The sequence below is a fragment of the Marmota flaviventris genome, chromosome 12, assembly GCF_047511675.1.
Source record: "Marmota flaviventris isolate mMarFla1 chromosome 12, mMarFla1.hap1, whole genome shotgun sequence".
Classification (NCBI taxonomy): domain Eukaryota; kingdom Metazoa; phylum Chordata; class Mammalia; order Rodentia; family Sciuridae; genus Marmota; species Marmota flaviventris.
The window spans coordinates 108460069-108485134 of NC_092509.1; the positions used below are offsets into that span (position 1 = coordinate 108460069).

At 57.0% G+C, this 25066-nt stretch overlaps 1 protein-coding gene across 1 annotated transcript in view; it reads left to right on the forward strand.

The window, feature by feature from the left end:
• The window catches only part of Lmx1a (LIM homeobox transcription factor 1 alpha), a 123844-nt gene that overhangs the window by 83818 nt on the left and 14960 nt on the right, over window positions 1-25066 (forward strand). Inside the window, exon 4 of the mRNA XM_027922875.2 lies at window positions 2221-2453. Coding sequence (XP_027778676.1) covers window positions 2221-2453 — 233 coding nt within the window. The remainder of the gene's footprint in view (window positions 1-2220; window positions 2454-25066) is intronic.

Consider the following 25066-nt stretch of genomic DNA (forward strand, 5'->3'; position numbering starts at 1 on the left):
GCATTCAGAGGGGAGGTGACCATGGGGACACATCCAAGACACTAGAGGAGACAGGCTGTATTTTAATTATGACCTGGACTTTTAAACAAGTCCTTTTCCTGGCTAGTCTGAGCCTGAGAGAAAACAAGGTGTGGGAGCCGTGCATCCGACAGCTGGGACCACAGGGCACGGGTACAGCTGTGCACACATCTGGCACACGGGCGGGGGACTGTGTGCCTCCAGCACTCCCGGGTGGTGAGGGTGCCCAGGCAGTGAGGAGGCTGACCTGGCTCAGAATCAGAACCCCCAGAGGCCACGCAGGAACCGAGTGCTGGCCCCTTCAGATCGTCATCCCCAGGGGACCCCAGCAGGACCCGGGCAGGCAGCCCCTGTGCCTTCCTGCGGCCTTCCTGGGTCAACATGGCGGGCTTTCTTTGCTGAGCTCCTTCATCTTGGGGGCGTTGTGGAGTGGGGTAGATTAAAAGGGAAGAGCGGGAGGTCAGCAGGCTGGGAGCAAAGACCAGCCCAGCTGCTGCCACCTGCTCAGGGGTTCTGCAGTGGGCGGCCCCTGGGCACCGTGGCCTCCAGGCAGCCCATTCCAGGGGAGGGAGGAGGAGCGTGGCGTGGGACAAAGGGGCTTTGACCAGCTGCTGGAAAAGCACGGATGCGGTGGCTCAGGTTGGCAAGGGTGACCGGGGACTTGGGCCAGGGATGAAGTGGTAGCCTGGCCGAGCACTGGAGGAGGGAGTGAAAGGACTGGTGGGCCCAGAGGGTCAGACGCAGAGGAAACCCTGCAACTGGGGGGGCGCTGGGGCCTGGGGCTCTGGTTTGGGGCATTGTGCACCTGATGAGTGGTCACCCATGTGTGGCCGCCAGCTCCCCTCTAGGGCTGAGAGGCAGTGGGAGGCGCATCAGGACAGGGCACACAGACAGCGGTGGTGACTCAGGCTCCTGTCTGAGGCAGGACGGCAGACTGTCCCATCCTGGGAGCTGTCCCCAGCGTGACTGTGGCAGCGGGCTCTACTCCCTTCCTCAAGTCCTGCTTCCTTCACTCCGAGCGTCGGGGTGGTGTCCCTGTCTGCTGCCACTCTGGACCTGCTTCCTTCGCGTCCTCTTCCCTGTAGGCCAAGTCTTCTGTTCTTCCAGGAAGCTTCCAGGATAAAGACCACGCGCAGCGAGGCCTTGGGCCCTAGCTGGTGTGGTTCCGTGGTTGGGAAGGGACCGCACGCTCTGATCTGTCAACGTACCATGGCTTGATGTCAGCCTCTTTTGTGTTCACGGAGCGTTGCTTTGTCCTGTTCTCATGTTGTTTCCTGAAGACACGTCCCCAGGGACGAGGCTCACTCACACTGTGTTCGCTGGTTCTCCTCAGGCAGGCCACGGCGCTGCACGGGCGTTCGTCTGTGCCTGCCGGTGCCTGGCGTGTCGCAGACACTGGACACTTACTGGCCTCTGCGAGCCTGCCGCCAGTGCTGGCTCTTTCCCTCCCCTCCTGTTGGGCAGAGTGTGCGTGCGCAGGGTGCACAGCGGAGGCCTCTGAGTGAATGAAGGGGCGCTGGGAAGGGCTGCGGCTGAGTGAACATGGGGACACCTGGAGGGGGCTGGCCACGCTCAGGCCACTGTGGAGTTGGCCTGGCTGCAGGGAGACACGTGCTAAGCCCCTGCCGAGGGGGCTTGCTGTTGGAGCAAGCTGCTGCCCCTGGAGCCACCTGGTTCTGTGTTGGTGACGCAGAGTGACATGCAGTTTCTCGCACTCACAGTGGCCATTTTGTCCTCACACTACCTGACCTTCCCACGTCCACCCACTCCTCTTGCATGTGGGGACAGAGAGAGTGTTTTTCAGAGAACCCACCCCCACCATTGTGCTATTACTTTAGGAAGGAAAACAAGTCTTTATTTTGGAAATAGTAAAACAAGTGCTGCAAAGGACGGACCTCAGAGATGGCTCTCGGGAACGTGAGTGCTTGTCCCAGAACCCTGACAAAGGCACTATCGTGTGGGAGGCAGCTTAAGGCGAAACCCCAGAGATCCGCTTTCAGTTTTAGGTCTTCCATAGGCCACCCAGGATTGCTGCTGATCAGAGTGACCGGGAGGAGACTGAGTAACCCGGATTTACGTCCCCTGCAGGGCAGGCATCCCTCCCCAGGTCTGGAAGGCCCTTGCACTGCTGACCCAAGGGCAGCGCGGGCCACCCCAGACCCCACTCACAGCGCTGTCCCCCCTCTCTCTCCCTGCTGCCAGGCTGTTTGCTGTCAAATGCGGGGGCTGCTTTGAGGCCATCGCCCCCAACGAGTTTGTTATGCGGGCCCAGAAGAGCGTATACCACCTGAGCTGCTTCTGCTGCTGTGTCTGCGAGCGGCAGCTTCAGAAGGGCGATGAGTTTGTCCTGAAGGAGGGGCAGCTGCTCTGCAAAGGGGACTATGAGAAGGAGCGGGAGCTGCTCAGCCTGGTGAGCCCCGCAGCCTCAGACTCAGGTGAGTGCCGAGCGTGGGCAGGGGCTGCCGTGGGGGTGGAGTGGGGCAGCAGGGCGAGCTCAGGCTTCCTCCCGGAGGCCCCTGGACAGCCCTGCTCCTGGCCACACTTCTGTGTGGCCCAGGAACTTTCCTGGTAAGCTTGGAGTCATCTCTTACCAGGCAGCGAATGCCTGGAACACGCTGTGTAACAAGTTACTCCCAGATCCCCTGGCGCGTGGTCCTCGCCCTGGACCATGCATTCCCAAGTCCCTGGGTTAGCTGGAGCAGCTGCTTTGGGCCGAGGAACTTCCGTTGGCAGCGTCTGCTGACCTTAGCTTCGTGCCAGGTGGAGACCAGGTTCAGGTCCTGCTCTGTGTGGCAGTAGTGTGGGCAGCGTGCCCAGCCCCATGTCATGTCTACCAAGTTCCCGTGGCCAAAGCAGGCTCCAGATGGAACCTGAAGGAGGAGAGGTGTGCACCCCACAGCACGGACCCTTGCTGGGCTTCAGAGTCCCTGTACGTGACGCTCTGGAGCTGGACATGCAAGGGGACAGTCGCAGGCCTGCTCTGAGCCTGTGTCCTCAGCTGTCGGTGAGAGGGCTGGAGTCTCACTCGGGTCAGGGTGCGTTTCTCCCTCATCACCCGCCCTGCCCTGGCCCCAGTGCCTCCAGGGCAGGGAAGCTGAGGAGGTGGGCAGTGCAGAATACAGAGCAGGGGCCAGAGATGGACCTCAAGTGGACACTGGCCGGGCACAGCATGTGCTCAGGGTGCTGCCCCCTTGGGACAGTGACTCCCTCGAGAGCCTTCGAGGTCCTGTGATGCTGAGAGCCACGGCTGAGTCTGTATGGCCCCTGGCATTTTGCCAACAGTATTGATTGACAGGCGCCTCTGCCTGTCCACCTCTGCCGCAACTTTTGAGTTCTCGCACTATTTTGGAGTTCTCGTGGGGATTTCCGGGGATTCCCCGAGAGTTCCCATTGGTTGGGGAAGTGCAGGAGGAGGGATTTCCGGGAGAGATAGTTCTGGCTGGGGGTTCCTGGACAAGCCTCGTGGCGCGTTCGGGAGGATTCCCCGGGAGCTGTGTGAAGTGTTCTCCTGCAGTTTAAAAATAAAGTTTGTTCCTGCTTCAGTGGCTCGTGATTTGTGCCCAGCCAGACTGCGGCACTGTGAGGTGACCCTCCTGGGACCTCGCCAGGTCTTGCTGTGTGATCCCAGTCCAGTCCCGACCCCAGACTGCGTGCCAGTGCCTGTGTCCTCACCGCTCGTTTCTGGCCTCCCTGGGACCCTGTGCCCTCGCCCCTGTCCTGCAGCTCCCATCGTGCCCCACTCCCACCAGATCTTCAGGGTCCCCTCTGGTCTTGCCTCTGGAGCCCGCCTCCCAGGACGGCGTCCACGCCCAGCAGGCGAGCGGCCGCCACGTGGGCCAGGCCCTGCCGGCGTGTTGCCGGCTCGTCACTCCCGCGGGAGCCAAGCCTCACAAGGGTCCTCCCGGGCCTGACTTGGCACTGTTTGCCCAGGGATCAGCCAGGCCGGAGCCCGGGGCCTCACTAGACACACTGCTTCCTAAAGAAGGAACAAGCCTGAGCCGCCTAAGCGTGGTGCTGGGGTCGAGGGCCAGACGCTGGCCAGCGGGCACCTCAGCGGGCACCTCCATCTGACCTTGGGAAGCTTCCTGAACTGTCAGTGCCACTCCAGGGTGGGGACATGGTGGTGACCCCCTGCCTCCCAACAGCAGGCTTTCTGTCGAGGAGTGAGGCAGGCTGTGTGGGCAAAGCCTGGTGTTCTCCAGTGTCGGGCACCGGCTGGCGGGGGTGGCCGTTCCTCCCAGAAGCTGCTGTGGGCTTGCTTTGCCTCCCAGTGGGCTCTCCTTGCCCACCCCACCTGCCGCCCGACTTGCTGGTACCAGAGAGCTCCTGCCGGGCTTGATGTTCCGGGTTTGTCTCAGTTGGAGGGAAACATCTCCCAGACACAGTCCAGGTCTCCTGGGGCAACGGGGCCATTGCAAACTGAGCTGCGTGGTGTCTGCTTGGACCAGGTGGCTCACCCGCGCCCTGTCACCTGTCTTGCTGTACCCACCCACTGAGGCCTTCTCCTCAGGGTGATGCGAAATCTTCAGAGTCCCAAAGGCTTTGGGGCCATGGTGGTCAGAGGCCAGTGTGACCTAAGGGGGACGTGCCCACCCAGAAGGCCAGAGTCCTCCTTCCAGGGACATAAGCCTGTGGCCAGGCCATCCTCAGACACAGGGCTGAGGGGCTTGGCTGCTGGGCGTTCAGTGGGCCACATTCTAAAGGTTGGCAGGTTTAGCTGACCTCTCAGGGGGCACTGCACTGTGGCCACCTCGAGCAGGGCAGAGACAGTGGGGCCCAGAAATGTGGATAGAGTCATGACGGCCCTTTCCTGGCCATGTTCACAGCCGTAGGTTCATCCCACTCTGTCCCTCTGGAGCCTGCCACTCCCTGCATTCACGCGCTGACCCGGGAGACACAGCTCTAGTGCTTGCTGTATGCACGTGGGGAACCCTGGCCTGATGACGAGCGTGGGCCAGGTGGGGAGGTCTCACCTTCCTGATGAAGGGATTTCAGGGGTTTAGGCAGAAAGTAAAGACCAAGTGGGGCACAGATGTCAGCTTCAGTGGTCAGAGCACCCCTCGGTGTTTCCTCACTTTGGGGAACATAAGAATTCATTCATTCAGCCATGGAACAAAACCTTCAGGTCCTCGCACTACAGATGGACGGGCACCAGGAGGCAGTTCTGACCTCACACGGGGAACCTGGGAGTGTCATTTGGCTTAACAGGTCCCAGGAGCCAGTTGCTCAAGAGACAGACCTGCCTCGGGCGGGCGCCAGCTCTGCAGGTGGGAGGGAGGCGGCTCTGGCAGAGCCTGTTGTCCTTTTCAGCACTAAAATCTCGGACTGTTGGTGCAGCTTTGGATGAGGTGACATTAGCGTCTCAACCAGAATTTTGTCAATTATATAAACGCCGCTTGTCTTGCATTGCCAATGACTTGTATGCTGAAGATCGTCTCGGCCATGACCGCGAGGGAGCAATCCGGTGGCTCCTTGGTCCCTTACAGAGCTGGCGTGCTGTTGGGAGAAGCTCAAGCAATCCATAAATACCTGAGGAGGTGAATCACACCTTTAAGGAAAGACACCTGCCTCCTATGAGGGCCGAACAGAAAGCCAACAGTTCGAGGATTTGCCCAGGACAATGCAGCGCCCCCAGGTTCTGTGAGTGGGGTGCTTCAGGGAGCAGTACTATAAGCGTTTGCTGAGTGAAGCATCGACGGGCTGACTCGGTTGAGGACACAGAAGGCAGGCTTATCCCATGTGCGGATGACACAGTCCTGGCAGGGAGTGCTGCGTGGCACACCCAACGTTCAGAAGGACCCTGACGAGCTAACAGAGCAGGGCAGGTTGGCCAGGTGGCATCTCGTTGACAGGTTCCTAAATTCAAGTAATTGTCTAAACAGGGACTGTTCTAATGGAATTCCCTGTGGGTCTGTAGTCGATTGCAGAGTCCGTAGTATCCCAAAGAGACATACAGTCCCTAATAGAATTCTAGTGTCCCTCACATGTAATCATAGTTTGCTGGTGAGCTGTGCCTTGGTCAGAGCACATTCAGAACATTTGGGCTGGATTTGAATGATGCATTTAGGAGGTCTCCGATCACCTGAGGGTCCCGTAGAGAGAGATTGGCTTGTCAATGACGACTAACTAGCAAAGGAGGTCTAATTAGCTTCCTAAAAGCAAGGCCAATGGAGACCCAGGGGCCGCAGCCGAGGCTGCAGGCAGGGCTGAGGGTGAAGTGGCAGATGGTGGTCACAGAGCGTGTCAGAGGGTGCAGGCTGGCCCGCGGCGTGGGGAGTGCCTTTGCTGGTCCTGCGCTTAGGTGGACAGTGCTGGAGGACTGTATCAGCGGTGCCTGGGCAGCCTCCGTCCAGGGTTCCTGGTTTCACGGCCACCCGGGGCTCTGCACGGGAGGTTCTCAGTGCCGGGTGTACTTGTCTGACGAGGCCTGGCCCCTCCTGTCCTGTCCTGCTTTGCCAGTGGCCTGGGAGCAGCTGCCCAAGCAGACAGGTGGAATTGGTGGCCAGCAGTGGACAGTTTTCTTTGGCTCCCTGGGCAGTGTGGACCAGGGAGAACCCCAGGCTCTTGTGGTGGGTTGGTGGGTGCCTGGGAGGTGATCCAGCCCACACCACACCAGGGGCGCCTCTGGCCTCTGTGTGGGTATTTCATTCATGGGGTCCAAACACTGGGACAAACCAAAGTGATTTTCCTGAGCCTCCTTCTCCAGTCTGCATACACTGGATCCTGATGTGTGGGGTCCCTCCCGCACCCACTCATTCTCCAGCACACAGCCAGAGGATGATGAGGAGGAGGAGAAGGAGGAGGAGGAGGAGGACAGCAATAGCACTATTCAACTTTGTGAGCTTTTCCACTAGTGTCTTCATCCCGCCCGGGAGCCGTACCCTATTGGGTTGGGTTTTAGGTGACTTTTGAGTTCCTTTTGTACTCTGGGAACCACTCCTCAGAACTCCCTGTCCTCTCCCATCCCCAGCTGGGCTTTTTCCTCTTACCCATTTGCACTTCTCACCTTGGGGTCCCTGGTGGGTCAGCATGTTATGTGGGTTTGCCCGCTTGGAAGTCTCCCTGACTGAAGACAGCGTGACTTTGAGGGTGTTCCTGAGACTTGCTCTTTGGCATGTGGGCTCTTCCCAGCACCCGGGCTTTTCTGGAGGGTCTTCCCAGTGCCGGTGGGTGTGAGGGCGCACGCTGCAGTGGCTGGCGCTGCAGACGTGGGGTGTGGCTCTCCGGCCGCAGCGTGGGGCTGGTGTGCAGCGGGCACGGCACAGTGTGTGTGTGTCTTGTGTGGACCAAGGAACTGTGTCCTGTTTGTGTGACCTTTTAAAGTCCTTGCCAGCTTTGGCTTTGAGACCTTGCTCTTACTAGAGCCCAAAGGAGACTGCTCATGCACGTTGGGGTTTCCCCGGGCACAGGGTCTGCTGCTCCTGAAGGCCCCGCGGTCTCCTGGCTGCTCGACCGCCGGGTTCTCCTCTTCTCAGCCGTCCTCCACAGCACTGGCATCTAGGCCTGCGACGCGGTTTCCTCCCCTGCCCCGGAGCTTGGGTTCCTGCTGTTCCCTACAGGAGCAGTTCTTTGGCTCTGTGTTGAGGCTCTTCATGTTTTCCAGTAACTTGGCTTGAGGGGCAGGGGGTACCTCACGAGCCCTGGGAATGCCTGGTGGCTCCTGGGACTCACCTTGTCAGCTCTTGGTCACGGATTGCGCGACACGAGGTGTCGAAGCCGGAGGAGGGGGCGTGGGAGGTCTCCTTCTCTGCACTGCAGTGCCGGGGTCTTGGGACATGGAGACGACAGGTCTGAAGGCGAGTCTCGCCCCCCCCCCCCACAAGCCACACAGCCCCAGGCAAGCCACGTCCCCTCTCCCGCACTCTACCTCTCATTGGAGGGAAGGGGCTGGAAATACCTCCTGTGTGGGTGGCTGTGTGAAGGACAAGAGGCCGTGCAAACCAGGGCTTGGCTGGTGCCAGCGAGTGGCAGTTTCCGTCGCCCTTTTCTGCTGCAGGGCCTCCTGCACCTCTGGGTGGCTCCAGGCTCAAAGACCCATCGTTTCACCAACACCTCTCCTCTCCGTGCTCTTCTGTCTCAGATGCCCCTAGGTGGCTGACCCGAGGCCTCTCAGGGTTATGCCCGCAGAAGAAGGGTAGCAGGGTGCATGAAGAGGGGATAGGGGGTTCACAGCCTGGGGCTCTGCAATTCAGATATTGAGCTCCAGTTTTGAACATTCTAGCTGGTGTGGCATCGGGGACATTCTAGCTGGTGTGGCATCGGGGACATTCTAGCTGGTGTGGCATGGAGTCGTCTTGAAGTCATCTCTGGGACTTAATTAGGATTCCAGGCAAGAATGGGAAGGATTCACCAAGCTTAACTGTGCTTCTTTGATAGACTAGGAAATAGAGAGTCACTGTGGTCATGATCTGAGTGCCTCTGGGTGCTCAGGTGCTGTCTGATTTCTGAACCAAACTTCACGGCAAAGAGCTGTTCCAGGGTGGACCTGTCTTTCCCCTGGTCTGATTGGCTGCGTCCCGTGTCTCTGAGGATCCCTTTTGGAGTGGATGAGACTCCTCTCCTGCAGCGTGGGTCTTTGAGTCCAGCAAGGATGAACCTGACAGTTCCTGTGAGCGAAGGCGCTGCTGGGCCAGAGTCTGTCTCTTCTGAGAGGTCTGCCCGCTGCAGTCCTGCACGCCCCCGCCTGCGCCCTTCCAGACAGTGCTGTACCAGCCTTCAGTTCAGCAAGGATTTCTTACAGACAGCCGGGCTGTGTCGGGCTCTGCGCTAAATGCTGTCTCAGTTGTAGAAAGCGTAAGGCAGGTAGTGAATCCTGAGCAGCACAGCCAAGGAACGCGCCCAGCCCTGACCCCAGGAGAACAGCAGGCAGCTCTGTGCCCACAGGGATCCGCCTTGCCGTTCTTCCCTGGGAAGCTGATGGGTGAGAAGTTTGAGTAGGTGAGAAGACTCTGATGAAGAGTGCATTGATGAGGAACAGTGGGAAGTCATATTTCCTTCTCAACAGTCATCCAGAAGCCTCCAGCAGCACTCCTCAGAAAACGCCAACTGCAGCCTAGCACAAGGCACATCACCAGGACCTGGCGAAGCTTTCGTCTGTGTCTATGAAATAAGCTCCGGCACTTTCTGACTGACTGCTTGCCCCACACTCCCACATCTGCCATTATTTATGTTTAATTCTCATCCTGGTCACTCCTGAGGATGGAGGAGTGAAGTTTAAGATACTGCTTCAGATAGCAGTTACGGACTGCGATCCCCAGGTTTGGAACTGGTAAAACCCCTGAAACTTCAGGACCATAGGTGCATTTAGTCTTCTATCCTGGGTGAGGGTGAAGAATGAGATGAAGATGCCATCTGTGGCCCTGAGGATTCGGTAGCATGCTGCCGTACAGTAAGTGCGTGGTAGCTGCGGTATCTATGCAGTGCTGTTTTATTATCCGAGATGTCGAGCACACACGCACATTGGGCCAGCAGGAAGGCGTTCTGGACACCTTCTGATTTATTAACATGGCACCTCTGGAGAGCAGGCGAGAGGCAGTGACGTTGCTGACCCTTTCTGGTTCTTTGCAGAATCAATAGTTTTGTCTCTTGTTAGTGTCACAGCCATAAAATTGACATCAGGATTATTCGGTGCCCTTCGTCCGAGGCTCAGCACTCCTCTGTACCAAGCCTTTGTCTTCTAGGGTATTTGTTTTGTCTTCATAAAATAGATGGAGAGGTAAAGACACAGGATACCCAAATCAGGGATAAGCCAGAGTAAGAACTTAATTCTACCAATTACCCAGACAGGATACATGATACTGAGGCAGAAGGCGGTGACTGTAAGGTGGGTAGTTATCTTTGGAGCTTAAAAAGTGACAGGCAGTCTACAGATTTAGACAATAAATTACCTCTTTTCCATTGACTGTAACTTAATTTTGGAAATGCATTTACACTTAACAGTTTTGATTAAAATGAGAGATAGAAACCATAGTTTAAAAGCAATTGCTTGGTGGCACGTTAATGTCGTAGTGTGCTGTCCATGGGCTATCGTTCCTCCTGCGCTAACTCCACGAGAGCAAGCTGGCCAGATGGGCAGCTCAGGGCTGTGAAGGCTTTCTCTACAGAGCCCCACCTTAGGCACTCTCTGTGAGTAAGCTCACTCAGCATTCACGTCGGGATGAGGAAGCCGGGTTGTGATCATTCCTGTCCTACAGACGAGGAAGAAGGGCCAGAGCTAGCCTTCCACCCAGGCCGCCCAGCTCCAGAGCTAACCATCCAGCCTGCGCTGAGGTGCCCAGCCGTCGGGGGGCTCTGGGTGTGGCAGGGGACCTCACAGCTGTGCTCACCTCACACCCACAGCTCTCCCTGGCTGGCTGTGGCAGTAGGACTTCTTACCTGAGAGACCCCAGCTGAAGAAGGAGGTGATCTGAACCAGGTTCCAGCCCCTCTGGTCAGTCACAATGCATGCCCTGCTCCACCCCCCTGGCCTCCTCCTTCAAGTTCACCACCAGCACTGTGCTCCTCAGGCACCTCCCGTAGGCGGTGGAGGCTTGGGAGTGGCCCAGTACCACATGGTGTGAGATGGGCCAGCACTTTAAAGCACATGTCAGGACCACTGTGGGCGTCTTGTCCTGTTTTTCCAGTTCAGCCAAATTCTGGTTCTGTTCCTGTGGCTTATTTGATGGTAGCAGGAAAAACCAAGTGACCTTGGTTTTTCAGATGAGTGGTATCAGCTGTGCAAACCGCAGCCTCATTAATCAAACGAACAAAGGTCTGATGTGGAGCGAGTTGGTATGTATAAAAATCTACATGCTGTCCCGAAGGTCCGCCTCTGCCACAGACCTACTCTCAGGAGACAGGGACGCAAGTACGTTCTTCTTGGCGTCATGGCAAGTGACAGGCAAGAAGAACGCACTGTCTGCCACCTTTGTGTTGGGTCCTCTGTGGGCACGCTGGCAGGACTCTGCAGTGTGCCTGGCGAGCATTAGGACTGCAGCTCATGACTTAGACCTCTCCTTACCGAACTTTGCAAGTGGCCAGGGACTCACCTCTCGCTCTCATGCATAAGAGTCCGGGTGACCTGTAGGGAAGGTGTTGGTCTTCTTGCCCTGACATTCCAGCCAAGCCCACCCACATTTAGATTTCCAACCAGCGGATTTCAAAATGGATCTCGAGATACTTTAGACAGTTCAGTGAGCAAATGGAAGAATCACCTCTGATATTCCCCCCTTGCCCGGTGTCTGTGACCACAGAAAACCCCAAAGCCCAGTTTACTAGGAATTGGTGGCAAGACAGGTTATGGCTTCCTCCGAGTACTGTGGCATTTGGTGATTTAAATGGACATGGATGACAGGGTAGCTAACACCACTTGGGATCTTAGTGCTCCGAGTCCACTTTACACACAGAAAGCCAGCAGTGTGCTCTCTGGGGTTCTTTCCTGATCAGACCTGGGATGGGAGTCCTGTGTGCATGTGTACACAAGACAGGTAGAAGCCATGGACCCCGATTGTGTTCTAGGTACAGAGTCCAAGTAGCATTCCTTATGAGGATCAGTGGGGGTAGGAAAACATTGGTGGAGGCAGCTCTGCACCTGTTCCGTGCTGGAATTTGCTGAACACTTGCATACACAGGGCTCAATGAGTAAGCAACTGTTTCTGAGCACCGACTGTGTAACAGTTCTGTTGTAGATGCTGGAGTGAGATAGCTGTGTTCCTAAAAGTGTAGTATTCTAGTAGAGACCACCAACAACCAAATAAACAGGCAGGCAAAAGATTGTGGGTACCCTTTAAGCTGTTCCCTATAAGACTTGCTCTTACATATTTAAAAATACATTGGATTCCTGAAAATGGACATTAGTAATGTAACTAGGATGCAGCCTGGGATTGGGGGTTCTGTAAAGCTCCCTATGTGAGCCTCGGGTGCAGCCAAGGCTGAGAACCACCAGAGGCAGTGCAGCTCAGGGACCCGGATGTGGGTGCCTTCCTCGGTGGCTCCTCCTTGCAGAGCTTTGGTGCTGAGGCAGAGTGAGTCTGGAGTTAGGAGAGGGGGCAGGGCTTCCTTAGAGTGAGCCAGAGTAGCTGGAGTTGTGAGAGTAGCAAACCCAGGATGAGCAGATAATTTGAATGTTGGATAAGCAATGAATGATGTTTTCCAATAAGTATGCTCACTGCAACATAAATATTGCTGTTTGTCAAAAATTCAGATTTAACTATGTGTCCTGTATTTTGTCTGCCGTGAGCAGATAGAGTAAGAACATGCCAGCTGTGGGGGACTCATAGGGTGGCCATTGGTGGTGGAACTTGCAAGGGTGTATGGCTAGATGTTTGATTGTTTGATGGCAGGGAGAAAGGAATGTCATTCTGCCCAGGACACCTGTGTGCCCACTCGCCTTGTGCGCCTGCCTGGGCTTGGAGAGGCTTGCGTCCAGGCGAGGGCCAGCAGGACCTCCGTTACCTTGGCAACCCCTCCTGCCACGGACTCCTAGCGGCTGGAATTTCCCCCGCGCCTGCTTGCTTTCTGGTAGGCACAGTCTGCGGGCCGGCAGGCAGGGTCGGTGCGCTGGTGCGCAGGTGCGGGGCGCTCAGGTGCGCAGGGCGCACCGACTTGGCCGCCCGCCGCCCGCGCATCCCGCTCCTCTTCAAAGGCCTCGGGAGCGAGGGGCCCGCGCAGACACACACGGACGGCAGTTTTATGAGAAAATGCAGATAAAGGGCCCGGCGGCAGGGCCATATGTTCCCCGTAATCTCCAAAGCCGTCACTTCAATTAGAGCCTCCCTGAGCTGCAGTGCCCGCTCCTGAGTAAACAGCGCGCTGAAAGAAGAGCTCGGTTTCCAATTAAAAGTGTACTAACATTTCTCTTTCCCTAATTCCCGCCGAGCGCAGCCCGCGCAGGCGGAGGCGGGGCCGGGTCGCGGCGGGGTCGTCCTGGTCCCCTCTGCGTTCCCAGGTGACGTCAGCGCGGGATTAGGCCGCTGCGTTGGGCTGCATGGAGTTAATTAAAGCAGCGCCCGCAAATCCGCTGGGCGAGGCAGGTGCTGGGGATCTGTGTGTGTGCGTGTTCCCCTGTGTCCACGTGGTGTGTGTGGCCTCATGTGTGTCCATGGGGGGCATGTGCGTCCCCCGTGTGTGCTTCTGCAGTAAAAGGTTGTCTATTTCGGAGCTGGAGGTGTCCTCCCTCGCTCAGGCCTCCCACGGAGGGACTCACTCAGAGAGAGGCACACAGCCTCCTGAGCTGGTCCTGGTGGGCCTCAGCCCCAGGTCCCCTGCAGGCTGTATGTAGATACCATTTTCTGCCTGGTGGCCCCTCCCCCTTCTTGGTGCCCCAATCTTGAGAATCTAAGGGCATGAATAAATGGAGGCCAGATGTGAGGTTATTTAAATACTAGGAGAGCAACAGGCCTCCCTAATTTCAGGAGCTCTTGAGAGCGCAGAATCTGAGCATCATGGGCCCTTCACCTCTGTATCATGACACTCTGAAAACTTGGTTTCTATTGATGTTTTCTGTCCAGCAGAACTGGTTGAAAGTTGCCTGGTTTCAGATAGGAGAGGGGTGAATAGATTAACTTTCTGGCCTACTCTCTATACCATGAAAGAATCAAAGAATTGAAGCCATTATCTGCAAAATTCCAGAAACATCAATAAGCAGAAAATCCTCACCAGCTCATTCAAATGCAAATGCTTCTCCTCCTTTCGTGAATCATCTACCCAAGTAATTACTTTAGTTTTGAGTTTGGCCTTGGAGGTGAGGACTTCAGAGAATGAGGCTGTTTGTTTATTTCTCGCTCTCTGATTGATGCTCACTAAATTAAACTGAGGCCAGTTCAGCAAACATTTCGAGGGCCCATCTCTCTGCCCAACACTGGCTGGGTCAGACACTAGCAACCACCAGAGCCAAGAAAGCCACCTCTGTGTCCCAGACACCAGGTTCCCCAGTGAATAGGGAACTCCTGTAAGAAAATAATTACAATAAAACATGCACGATTGTCAGAGTAGAGCCACGTCGTGTGTGCAGTCTTGCAGGGGAAGCGGTGCTTGTCCTTGGGGTATGTGTTAGGAACTGTGTGGAGAATGTGTTCCAGTGGATGTGACGTGGTGACTGGGGCTTGGCACTGGAGGGTGCTTGCTGGTGGTGAAAGGCAGGCCTGTTGGGAGGAAGAAGGGGGTAGCTCAGCCTGTCCTGAGCTGGAGGCCCAGAGGGACTGAGGTCCTCGTGAGAGTGGGAAGACACAGGCCAAAATGGGAAGGGCTTTTCTGGATCTTACGTGAACACATTCTGGGGTGAGAATCACCATCAGAAGTTAATGAACAGGGTTGCAAAGCTACCAGTCTGATCTTTGGAAAGAGAAGGCGGGCGGGTGGATTGGAGTTGGGTGACATTGCAGATGGGGAGAGGATAAGGAGACCACTGCAGCGTTCCAGTGACAGACAAAGGTTTGGGCCAAAGCACACGCTAGAGGTTTCAGGGAAATCGTCACTTGCTGGTGCTCTCAACACTTGATGGCTCCCCGCTATGTGCCAGCATCATTCTGAGTGGTGGGCGTATAGTCATGAACAGCATAGGCCAAGCACCTCCCACCAGGAGCTTAAATTCCAGAATTAAAATCTAGGAAGAGAGGTTGACCTTGAGGATGGCGTTGGGATTTCTAATTATATGAACATCCCTGTCCTGAGAAGAGACAGCAAGTTCAGGAAAGAACAAGGACCTAGGTAATGAATTCGGGAGAGGCAGGCGGAGAGGTCTGGTTTTGTAAACAAGGTGCATCGGACATCCTTTGGGAGGCTGAGCACATGGACCCGGGGCTCTAGGGGGAGGTCAGACATGGACTCAGCAATCACAGAAGAGCCAAGGGTTTAAAACCAGGTAGTTCTGTAGTAGTCTCCATCCCTGCGGCTGTCTGGGTCTGCATGGCTCACACACACACACACACACACACACACAATTCATCAACAAATCTCAGGACAGCAGTGGTCCTCAATGTCTCTCCTGGGGCCAGAAGGCCAGCATCCAGCATCTCCTGGGAGCGAGTGGGAAATCGAGTTCTCACTCTCATGCTGGGCCGACCACATTGGGCACTCTGGGCCACAAGTCTGTGCCCCCGGTTGCCTCGTGACGTTGGAGAGGTGCTGAGCCAGAGCAGTCCCCCCAGGCCACAGACACCAGTCACAGAAGGGTAGCCCAGGCCTGAGCAGGGCACCTGCGTGTCTTAGTGACCACTGTCTCCCACCCTGGGCATCTTGGGCAGTTCTGAGCAAGCCCCAGTGTCCGCCCAGTGATTCACAGCACCTGTTTCCTACAGTGATCCCTGCTGTCCTGGGGCCTCCCTCATCCTGCACACCCAGGACTGACCGACCCGGGGCTCTGGCTAGTTTTTGCTCTATCCCAAGCACATGGTGAGTGGATGGAGGGGAGGGGATTTAGGCACCAGCTAAGGTTTGCCCACAACAGTTTCTGAAGTCCCTCTGGCCTCTGAATGTGGTGTGAATGGTGCACACGTGTATGCACACACATACACACAAACGTGCTCTCTCACACACACACACAGTTTCCACACACCCCTCCTGATTACTGTCACATCTAGTGTTGTTCATTCGGTCAACACTCGAGTCTGTCCTCTGTGACCAGATCCTTGGCCACCCAGGGAAGATAAAGTCCACAAAAGATACTTTTTCTATGGTCCATACAGACCTCTACACACTTGATGCAATCAGAAAACAAGAATTTATTGTCTGTGGATAAATCGGCAACCGTTTAGTGTGTCCATTTTAAATGATTGAGAGAGGAGAGGAATTGGTGAGGACATGAGCAGCTAATGGCTCAGTTTCCTCTTCCGCTTCTCCCACGGGGGGCTGGTGACCTGGGGTGGGTGAGGTGGGTGGACCCAGCACACGGGTGCTTATGGTGGTGCCTGACTCTAAGCAGTGCTCACGAAAGGGAGCGCCTCCTTAAACTTGAGCATCAGGGACTCATTGGCGCCTTTAGCATCTCCTCACGCACTGGCAAAGGAGGGCCAGGGGCCCAAGAAGCGGCCACCCTCCGACTCACCCAAGTGCCCTTCTCACATGTCAGGATGCGTGACTGTGACACAGAGCCACAGCTGGCATTACCTAATCTAACAGCTGGGGTGTGACCAGAGGGATTTTGGGCTTTTGAAGGAGGGACAAAGGACACCAGCTGCAGTCTCTGCAAAGTGGAGCATGGAAAGAGGATGTGACATTGATTCTAGCACTTTCCTGAGACTGTCTTTGGATCTGTGCAGTTGGGGCCTTGGTTCTTAAGTCTGGCCTACAACCTGGACCCCTGGCCTTTGCAGAGGTGTGTGCCGCGTGGAGGCAGACCTCAGTGAGGCCAGCAGCCTCCCTCGGAGCAAGCACGAGCGTCCCCTGCGCCACTCCCTCTGCAGTGTCTCTCGGGGGGGCTGTGCGCCTTCTCTAGGGACAGCCACTGAGACCTGGCTTCCCATGAGAGGCTGGTGGAACCAGGCACGGGCATTGTCTGATGCTCTCCAAGGCTGAAGCAGAGTGGGAAGCTCGTCCCTCCTTGATGAACCCCCAGCTGGTTGAACCAGGGTGCAGGAGCTCCCAGTGGGAAGGCAGGGCATGGGGACAAAGTGGCCTCTCCACACCCCATCTGGGGCCCTCTGCACCCCACCCAGGGCTGTCTCCCTGCCATCCCCACTCCCTGGGCCTTGGAGGATGGCCTCCCAGCCCTGCTCCCCTATGTACATTGATTTCCGTGGTCCTTGGGTCCACCCAGGACAGGTGAGCTGAGAGAACCCCCGTGGGGACGCTTTGGGGTACGTGAGACACACTAGCTTCAGTCTGTGGTGCCCTCAATGTGCATGTGTCATCTGTGTGGGGAGACTTCCAGCAAGGACAGGGCTGTGGTCATTAGGTCCCAGAACGTCATGAGTAACTTGTAGAAGACTGTCTCAAAGACTAGCTTCAAACTGTAGGCTTTAGAGTTCAGAGATTTCAGAACAGGTAAAAGCACCTATTAGGCCAGTTTTGCCAGGGAAGAAGTAATTATTCAGACATAAGAACAATAACTGTAATTTTTCAGCGAGCATAGGCAGACCAGGTTCACGGGGACCCAATTAACTAGAAATCTCAATCAGGCACGATCCATCATTTGGAATCCTCCGTTAATATAAGGGAGAAATTAGAAAAATAATTAGCCACCATCAAAGGATTCTTTTTAGACAGCCACCTTGGGGGAAGCGTTCGTCACTAACCTCACCCAGCCGACTTCCCCCTCCTTCTGCAGGTGCAGCTGTAGACAGATCACTGCATTTGAGGCGGTCCACAGTGGCTGCGGTCACACATGCCATCCACCAACTTAGAAACAGTCCTTCCTGTACTCCTGTGCCCAGAAGACATGGTTGGGGTGCCAGAGGGTCAGCATCTGGCAAGGGTTCTCTTCTGATTGCAGACTTCCTGAACCCACAAGGGCCAGGGAACAGAGCTCTCCAGGTCCTCTCATAGGGCACTGACCCTTTCATGAGGACTCTGCCACAGGGCCAGGTACCCAAAAGGACCCAGCTCCTAGAACGGTCACCTTGGGTTTTGGGGTTTAGCACATCAACTTGAAGGGACCCAAGTGCTCCATGACTGTCTTAGTTGGCACTTCTCAATAGGAAAACTGTCGGCATTTTGGTGAGACAGTTTGTTCTTTGCATCTGTGCCCCGCCCCCCCCCCCCACTGACAACTAGAAAAAAGTGCGTCCTCCATTGGCCAGTGCTCCCGGGGACAGAGCATTCCTGACCGAGTGGGTCAAGTTAGAGGTTGTGATGGCAGGTTCAGAAATGTCTTCCCCTCTCGGTTTTGAACAGGGTTGGTCAAGGTGGAAGTCCTCTAAGACATCTGCTGCATCACCTCCATTTCACAGTGAGGAAACTGAGGTTGGGCACCCTGCCCGGGCCACCTCGTCCTCACTGGGCAGGTGGAGGGTGCCGGCTTCTCCCACCCGCTGTGCTGCCTCCCTTGACTCCGTCTGAGCACGGCCACGAGAGGCTTCACACACATGAAGCAGCCATGACTGATAACACGGGGCCACCTGTGACCCCCGGTGGTGGGTGGGCTCCCCGAGGCCCTGAGCTTGGGGACTCCGGGGTGTTGGTGCTTTCAGCAGCTCACTGGCTCAGGAGGACTCAGGTGCCTAGAGCAGAACTCATGCCACATTTCATCTGCTAAGACACTTTTGGGTCACTTTATAAAGTTACATTATAATGTAGCTAAAATTGGGATGTGGCACAGTTGGGGTGGTGAGAAAGCATGTATCCTTTTTCTCTCTGTGGTGATCTAATAGATAGTCACACATTTTAAAATCACGAACTACAGCTCGTTTCCAGCACGGGTTGTGGACGTCTCAATCCTGACGATCCCTGGAGGTGGTGAGGACATGGCCGACCTGTCTGTTTAGCTGTGGGGTCTGCACGGGGCAGAGTGGCACGGATCTTGGAGACAGAGTGGAGAGGGCACTTACAGGCAGAAGGATAAGCTGTCCACTTTCTCTGTTCAGCCTCTCGAATGAGCCCCCTTTGAAGGTCTTTCTGGCCTCCAGCTTGGTCCTGGATCTGGCCGTGGTGCTGACTGCTCACACCTCGGGACTCTGTCCAGTGACTTCTGGACTGGAGTCCTGGGGTCGATTCTGCTTGTCCCCTCACCTTGCCGTCTTTGGCACCAGCCTTGCAACCCTGGCTCTGAGGAGGACGACGGAGGGAGTAGGAGCTGGCTGGAGCTGGCTTGATTTCAGTGAGGCTAGGGACATGGAGTGTCGGAACACGCCTGGCCAGTGAAGGGACAGTTGCCACACCTGCGGACTCCCTAGCCAGTCTCAAGGGCCGAGTCAGCCGGGGACAACCAGCGAGGAGATGCACTGTCCGCAGCAAGACTAGAGCTGAGGGTGTGGCCGGTGAGATGAGGGCTGCAGACCAGGCAGCACGGTGAGCCGTCCCTCAGCAGGAAAGGGAGGCTGCGTCCACCTAGGCCGAGGGCGGGGCCAGCAGGTGGAGAGCACCTGGGGAAGCTGCAGCTGCTCCAGCCAGCAGGTGTGAATTGGATGGAGGAGGTGGCAGCAGGGCCAAAGACACCACCAGGCGGAGGCAGGTCGAGGCGGGACTGCGATTCCTCCCGCTTCTCTGTGTCCTCAGACTGTCTGCTAACTGCCCGTTGGCTGAAGCCAGATGGGTGCAGGGGTTGGCCCAGGCGACAGAGCAGGTGGGGAAAACAGGAATAAATCAGAGCATCAAAGAATGGCACTTGACTTAGGAAACCTGTAACATGGGCAGGAAAGAAACCAGAGGCACCGACGGAGAGAATTTAGAAGTCAACGTGAACTCAGCCAAGCTGGGACTTCCTGTGTCCTGAGCAGAGCACAGGTGTCTGGGCCCAGAGTGGATGTGAGGGGAGCCACGGTGGGCAGAAGCCCCAACAGGGCGGCAAGGCGTGGCTGGGCTTCCGCTCCCCGGCTTCCGCCGCGCTGAGATGCCGGTGCTGCCATCCTGACCTGGCAGCTGCCTCCTCCTCTCCAGGGACATGCCACGCTGGGTGTGGCCCAGCCTGCAGGGCCGGACCTCACCTCCAGCTGCAGCCTGGCTTCTCTCCTTCCTTCGGTGTCTTTCTCAGCAGGGCCGTCTCACACCCTCCCGCCCCGCCCGAGTGCGGGCTGCTGTGTGAGGTAGCACGCCACTGTCACCACCAACTTCTCTGCCACAGTCACTTCTCTGCCCTGTTTCCATCCCTGCTTATCCCTGTCTAAGTCTGACTTAGATTCTACAAGTTCTTAGTTCCCTCTCCGACTCTCTGGGGCGTCTTAGCTGAAGGAGGAGCTGCTCTTGAGAGAGTCTCTTCTATCATGGGCTGTCAACCTACGCCGTGGCTCCAACCACATGGGTCAGGTTTCTGCAGCTGCGACCCAAGGGTCCCTTCATGGCACCAAAATCATCTGCTTGTGGGACTTTTCCCCACTGGTGACCAAAGACCCCCCTTCTTCTTTCCTTCCTTTTTGTAAAGATGAAAAGAACTTGTGGGTTTTCCTCACATTAATAAGACCCACACTCGGGGGGGGGGGTGACGGCCCTGCTGAGAAAGACACTGAAGGAAGGAGGGGATCCAGGCTGCAGCTGGAGGTGAGGTCCGGCCCTGCAGGCTGGGTCACACCCAGCGTGGCATGTCTCTGGAGAGGAGGAGGCAGCTGCCAGGTCAGGATGGCCGCACCGGCGTCTCAGCACAGCGGAAGCCGGGGAGTGGAAGCCCAGCCACGCCTTGCCGCCCTGTTGGGGCTTCTTCTGCCCACTGTGGCTCCCCTCACATCCACTCTGGGCCCAGACACCCGTGCTCTGCTCAGGACACATTAAAAAGAACTTCTGAGTTTTCCTCACATTAATAAGCGTGGTGTCACTTCGTGGTGCTGCTGTTGAGCCTGGGAATGGTCATGGTCTGAATCCTTAAAGTGTATGGTGGCCCTGCACAGGACACCAAGAGTTGCAAGAAACAGGAATTTGTTCCCAAGAATCATCATGGAGTCTGGGGGCTCTTGGTCGCCCAAACACTTAACTGCTCCTTCAGCCCCGCTGCTGCCCCCGGCCCTGTGGTCAGCTCTGCTCCCCTCCTCTGCAGTCTGTGCTCCACTCGGTGCTGGGACACTCTCGCCCTCCCCTGTATCCCTGCACTTGACCCTGATAGAAGCACACCTGGCCTGCTCTGCAAAGGCACCAGGCTGCGGGGACTGAGGCAGGGACCCTGTCCTGCCCACAGATGGATGTTAAGCACTTTGAAAACCGGCATTTTTCGGTGGATATACGAATGGTGGCTGTACGAGGACCCTCTGTATATTGAAAAATGTTTGTTTATACCTTCTATAAAATGAAGATCTCTCTTTTTCTCCTCTCTTTTCTGGGTGCTGGGGATGGAACCCAGGGCCTTGTGTGTGAAGGCAAGCACTCTACCAACTGAGCCATGTCCCCAGGCCCAACGGGGAGAAGAGAATCCAACTTGACACCATGGTCTCTGCACAACTTCAGGTGCACACTGTTTTAGAGCAGGGTGCGTGATGTGAAGAGAGGCTGCATTGACTTGAAACCTGTGGGAGGGTTGTGCAGCCGCAGATGTCACAGCCCCCTGGCCTCCTGCAGAGTGTCACAGTGTCAAGTGACTTCTTCTTTGCCAAACACCCTGATACTCTATTGATGCACCTAAGAATGGCATCAGCGGAGATGCAGCCACTGACGGTGAGGGAGCACTCGATTAGACTTGACCTGGGCTGCTGCACCACACAGGCCTGCGTGATGGTGGCCACGGCTGGGGGAGCTGCGTGGCCTTGCTGTCTCTGGGGCCTGCGTGATGGTGGCCGTGGCTGGGGGCCTGGGGGAGCTGCGTGGCCTTGCTGTCTCGGGGCCCTGCAGACAGAGGGCTGCTCAGTACCTGCCCACCCTGGCGGAGGCGATACTGAAGAGTGGAGGGAGGGCCCTGAGGGGAAGGAGAGACACTCCCTGCTCCCTTGTCAACCAGGCAGGTGCCGCTCTCCGTTCAGTGGCCATTGTGTTGCCAGAATGGAGGGAGAGCCCGCCCCTGGGCCTGGCAGTGCCGGGCGGGCACAGCATGCCTACCAGGCCAGCTCTGTCCGTGCCAACCCTGGGTCACCCTGTCACCCTGATTTTCCTGAATCACGCCATTGATTTCAAAGCAGAAAACAAGATTTTTAAACATAGTTGATATTCCTCCCTACTCATGACAGCGAGCAGGAGTCCGGAGGTTTGGCTGGAGCAGTTGGGAAGGTGTGAAGGTCCAGTCTGTCGTTCTCCCTCACCAGTCCTCCTGTGTGTGCGGGCAGGGCCCCGGGAAGGCAGAGGGAGGCACGCTCGAGGTCAGGGATTCTCCCAGTGTGGCCGTGGGCCAGCCCATCAGTGTCCCAGGAGGAACTGTGAGACTGGAAAGCCACAGACCCCCTCCCAAACCTGCTGAGCCAGGCCCTGGGCGGCCAGCTGGCTGTGTCACCGCGCCCACGGTGCCTGGGAGGGCTGCTGGGCTGGAGAATGCGGTCCTGGGCCTCCAGGACCCCTCCAACCCCTCCTTACCAAATAAGCTCCATGCCTTACAAGTAAAGGCAGCGAGGGGAGAGGAGGAGTGGTCAGGGGTACAAGTTCAGGCTAACGGCTGATGTGAAGTGGGGTGCTCTTAGCAATGGCTCATCAAGGTAGGACCATCTCGGGACACCCAGTGCCACCTAAGGGCACATCCACAAGTGTTTCCCGTGGTTGCAGTGGGGCTTGCCACATGCAGCGATACCCAGGGTGTAGTTGACTTGGGGAAGTGCTCCCTGCAACCCCCTGTGGAGCCATGGCTCCACCTGCACGAGGCTGTCCTTGGAGACTACGTGTTCCAGTCCACACCTGCCGGACCAGACTGTGCCCCTGCGGCTGCCCCACAGCGTGGCCTGCCGTCTGTCCCTAGTTACCACAGCCGGGCCTTTCTCTTCGTGACCCTCTGCTGTCCTGCTTAGGGCAGCATAGCCACGTGGATGCTGTCGTAGCCGTGGACGGTCTGGGATCCATATCACCTGAAGGAGATGTTGAGAGTGTAGCCCCAGTGAAATGGATTTCACCCAACTGAGCCCAAACGGAGGTGGCTAATGATCCCCTCATCTTTTCAGGTGGCCCATCGTGGCCAGCAGCATGCAGTGCCCTGCAGTCTGAAGGGCTGTTGGCCTCTCTCACTTTCCAAGCCAGCAGAGGGCCTGATCAGAAGAGGGCATCCCAGCCAAGGACGCACAGGGTCCGAGCAGCATGGTCCGATGGGCACGCTAAGCCCACAGAGATGGACCAGGGAGGACTAGGAGAGGTGCACCGGCCGACTCAGCCACCTGCCCAGCACCCAGAGATTACTGTCTTGGTCGTTTTGAATTTGGAGGAATAATTAACCTTTTGTCTTCCAAACCTTCCTAGAAACAATGTAGTTTTCCTCTTGGTTGATCCTCCTGAAGACTAGTGATTAATGCAGGGGACCACTCCAGAGAGAGGTGGCAGTCAGTGCACTGGTCACTTCCTAAATTGGAGCCAGCACACTCAGACTTCATTACCAGAACCCTAACACAAGGCCCTGTGGCTACACACACAGCCTGCCTAGTGGACCACCAGGCAGCCGGCCGGGTGGCTTTTGTCAGACTGAGCCGCGAGCCCCGCGCGTCCCTTTCCAGTCAGCCTCGGAGGCTGGCCACATGAGAACAGAGTGGGCAGCGGTTTGCATTTCGTATTTGTCCACGTTTGGCTTGAATGCAGTGATGGTGGTGAGAGGGTCTCCTGCTGTTGGGACGGTCAGCGTCTGCAGCGTGTGGCGGAGCCCTGGTGGGTGCCCCAGCTGCACGCCTGCACCTCCCAGCCTGGGCTGCGTGGGCTGTTCTTGTCAGAGGGGAGGGGGAAATGTGGGAAGGGTGCAGGTGTGGGTGGGGTGGGGCCGCGGGCACTCAGGTGTGACTGTTCAGCTGTGAGAAGGCCTGAGACTGGGGCAGAAAACGGACGCCACCTTCTGTGCCGCGTCCTGGTTCCCAGCAGACCTCCACACACAAGGGCTCCTTCGGGAGCACCAGCTGCTGAGGGCGAGGAAGGGCGCACCCAGCCGGGCAGGCTGCCGGAGCTCGGGAGTGCAGACTGGAGAGGTGACCCGGGAATGTCCTGGCTCTGACCCGCCCAGCCCCGCCCCAGCCTGGCACAGGAACCCCCTCTGCCGAGGAGCTCTCTGAACAAAGGGCCTTTCTTGAAACACCTCACCTGTGGCCCCTGTCAGCAGTGCAGCGCAGCTCCTGTCTGCTCTGCTGGTGACGGTCGCCAGCAGGTCTTCCTGAGCCTGCCCTCTGGGGGCTGCAGCGGTGGGCAGGACAGTGGGAGGCAGGGGAACTGCAGGGCGGGGCTGTGGTATCGGGGACTTAGAGGAGGTCTGTCCCTTCTCCAGCAGGAGCTCAGGTGGACTCCACCCAGGAAGCCTCCCTTTCTTTCCTCAGTCTTTAATAATGGTCACAGGGCATTCTGCAGGGCCAGGTGTCCTTGGAGCTTCACAGTCACCGGGAGGCCGGCCAGACAGGCAGGGGGGAGGAGCGGGGAAGGAGGAGCGTCCCAGCCCTGTGCCCTTGGGCAGGGGACCCCTTTCCCCTACCCGGCCTCAGTTTACTCATGTGCAGGAGAAGGCTCCTGCCTCCTGGAGCCGGGGTCCAGCCGGTGGGCCTTGCGGATGTAGACGCCGCACTCAGCTGGTGGCCACGCATGAGGAATTGTTAGGCCATTTTGCAGAAGGAGAGACTGGGCCTCGGGATGTGAGAGTTTTAGACAAGAGTGCTCAGCTCAGCAGCAAACTTACGAAAAGAACCTATTCCTGATTTTGCTGTCAGAGCTCCTGTCCAAGGTTTTGCACGTGCTCTTCTGACATGAAGAACAGCCATCCAGTGTTCCTGGGAGAAGGGGCTTTCGGGTCTCCCCCCACCTGGGCCAGAACCCACAGTGGGGACGGTCATTTGCTATAGCTGAGGTGCTGGTTGATAAGCTGGCTTCCTAGCTGTGCATGAGGGTGTCTCTGGGGTGGTTGGACTGGTCAGCCCTGTGTGAGAGCGGCCTGCCGCAGAGGCCTGTGTATGTTGTGCAGGTTCCTGGGCCTCTCTGAGGCTGTGTTTACCCCTTAGGAGGACAGCAGTAAGACTGTCCGTGCCATGCTGCAGTGCAGATGGGACCAGACCTGTCCTCTCTCACCTGGCAAGAGCTGGTGTTTGGGCGCAGAGCTGGTGTTTGGGCGCAGAGCTGGTGTTGGGCGCAGAGCTGGTGTTTGGGCGCAGAGCTGGTGTTGGGCGCAGAGCTGGTGTTGGGCGCAGAGCTGGTGTTTGGGCGCAGAGCTGGTGTTGGGCGCAGAGCTGGTGTTGGGCGCAGAGCTGGTGTTTGGGCGCAGAGCTGGTGTTGGGCGCAGAGCTGGTGTTTGGGCGCAGAGCTGGTGTTGGGCGCAGAGCTGGTGTTGGGCGCAGAGCTGGTGTTTGGGCGCAGAGCTGGTGTTTGGGCGCAGAGCTGGTGTTGGGCGCAGAGCTGGTGTTTGGGC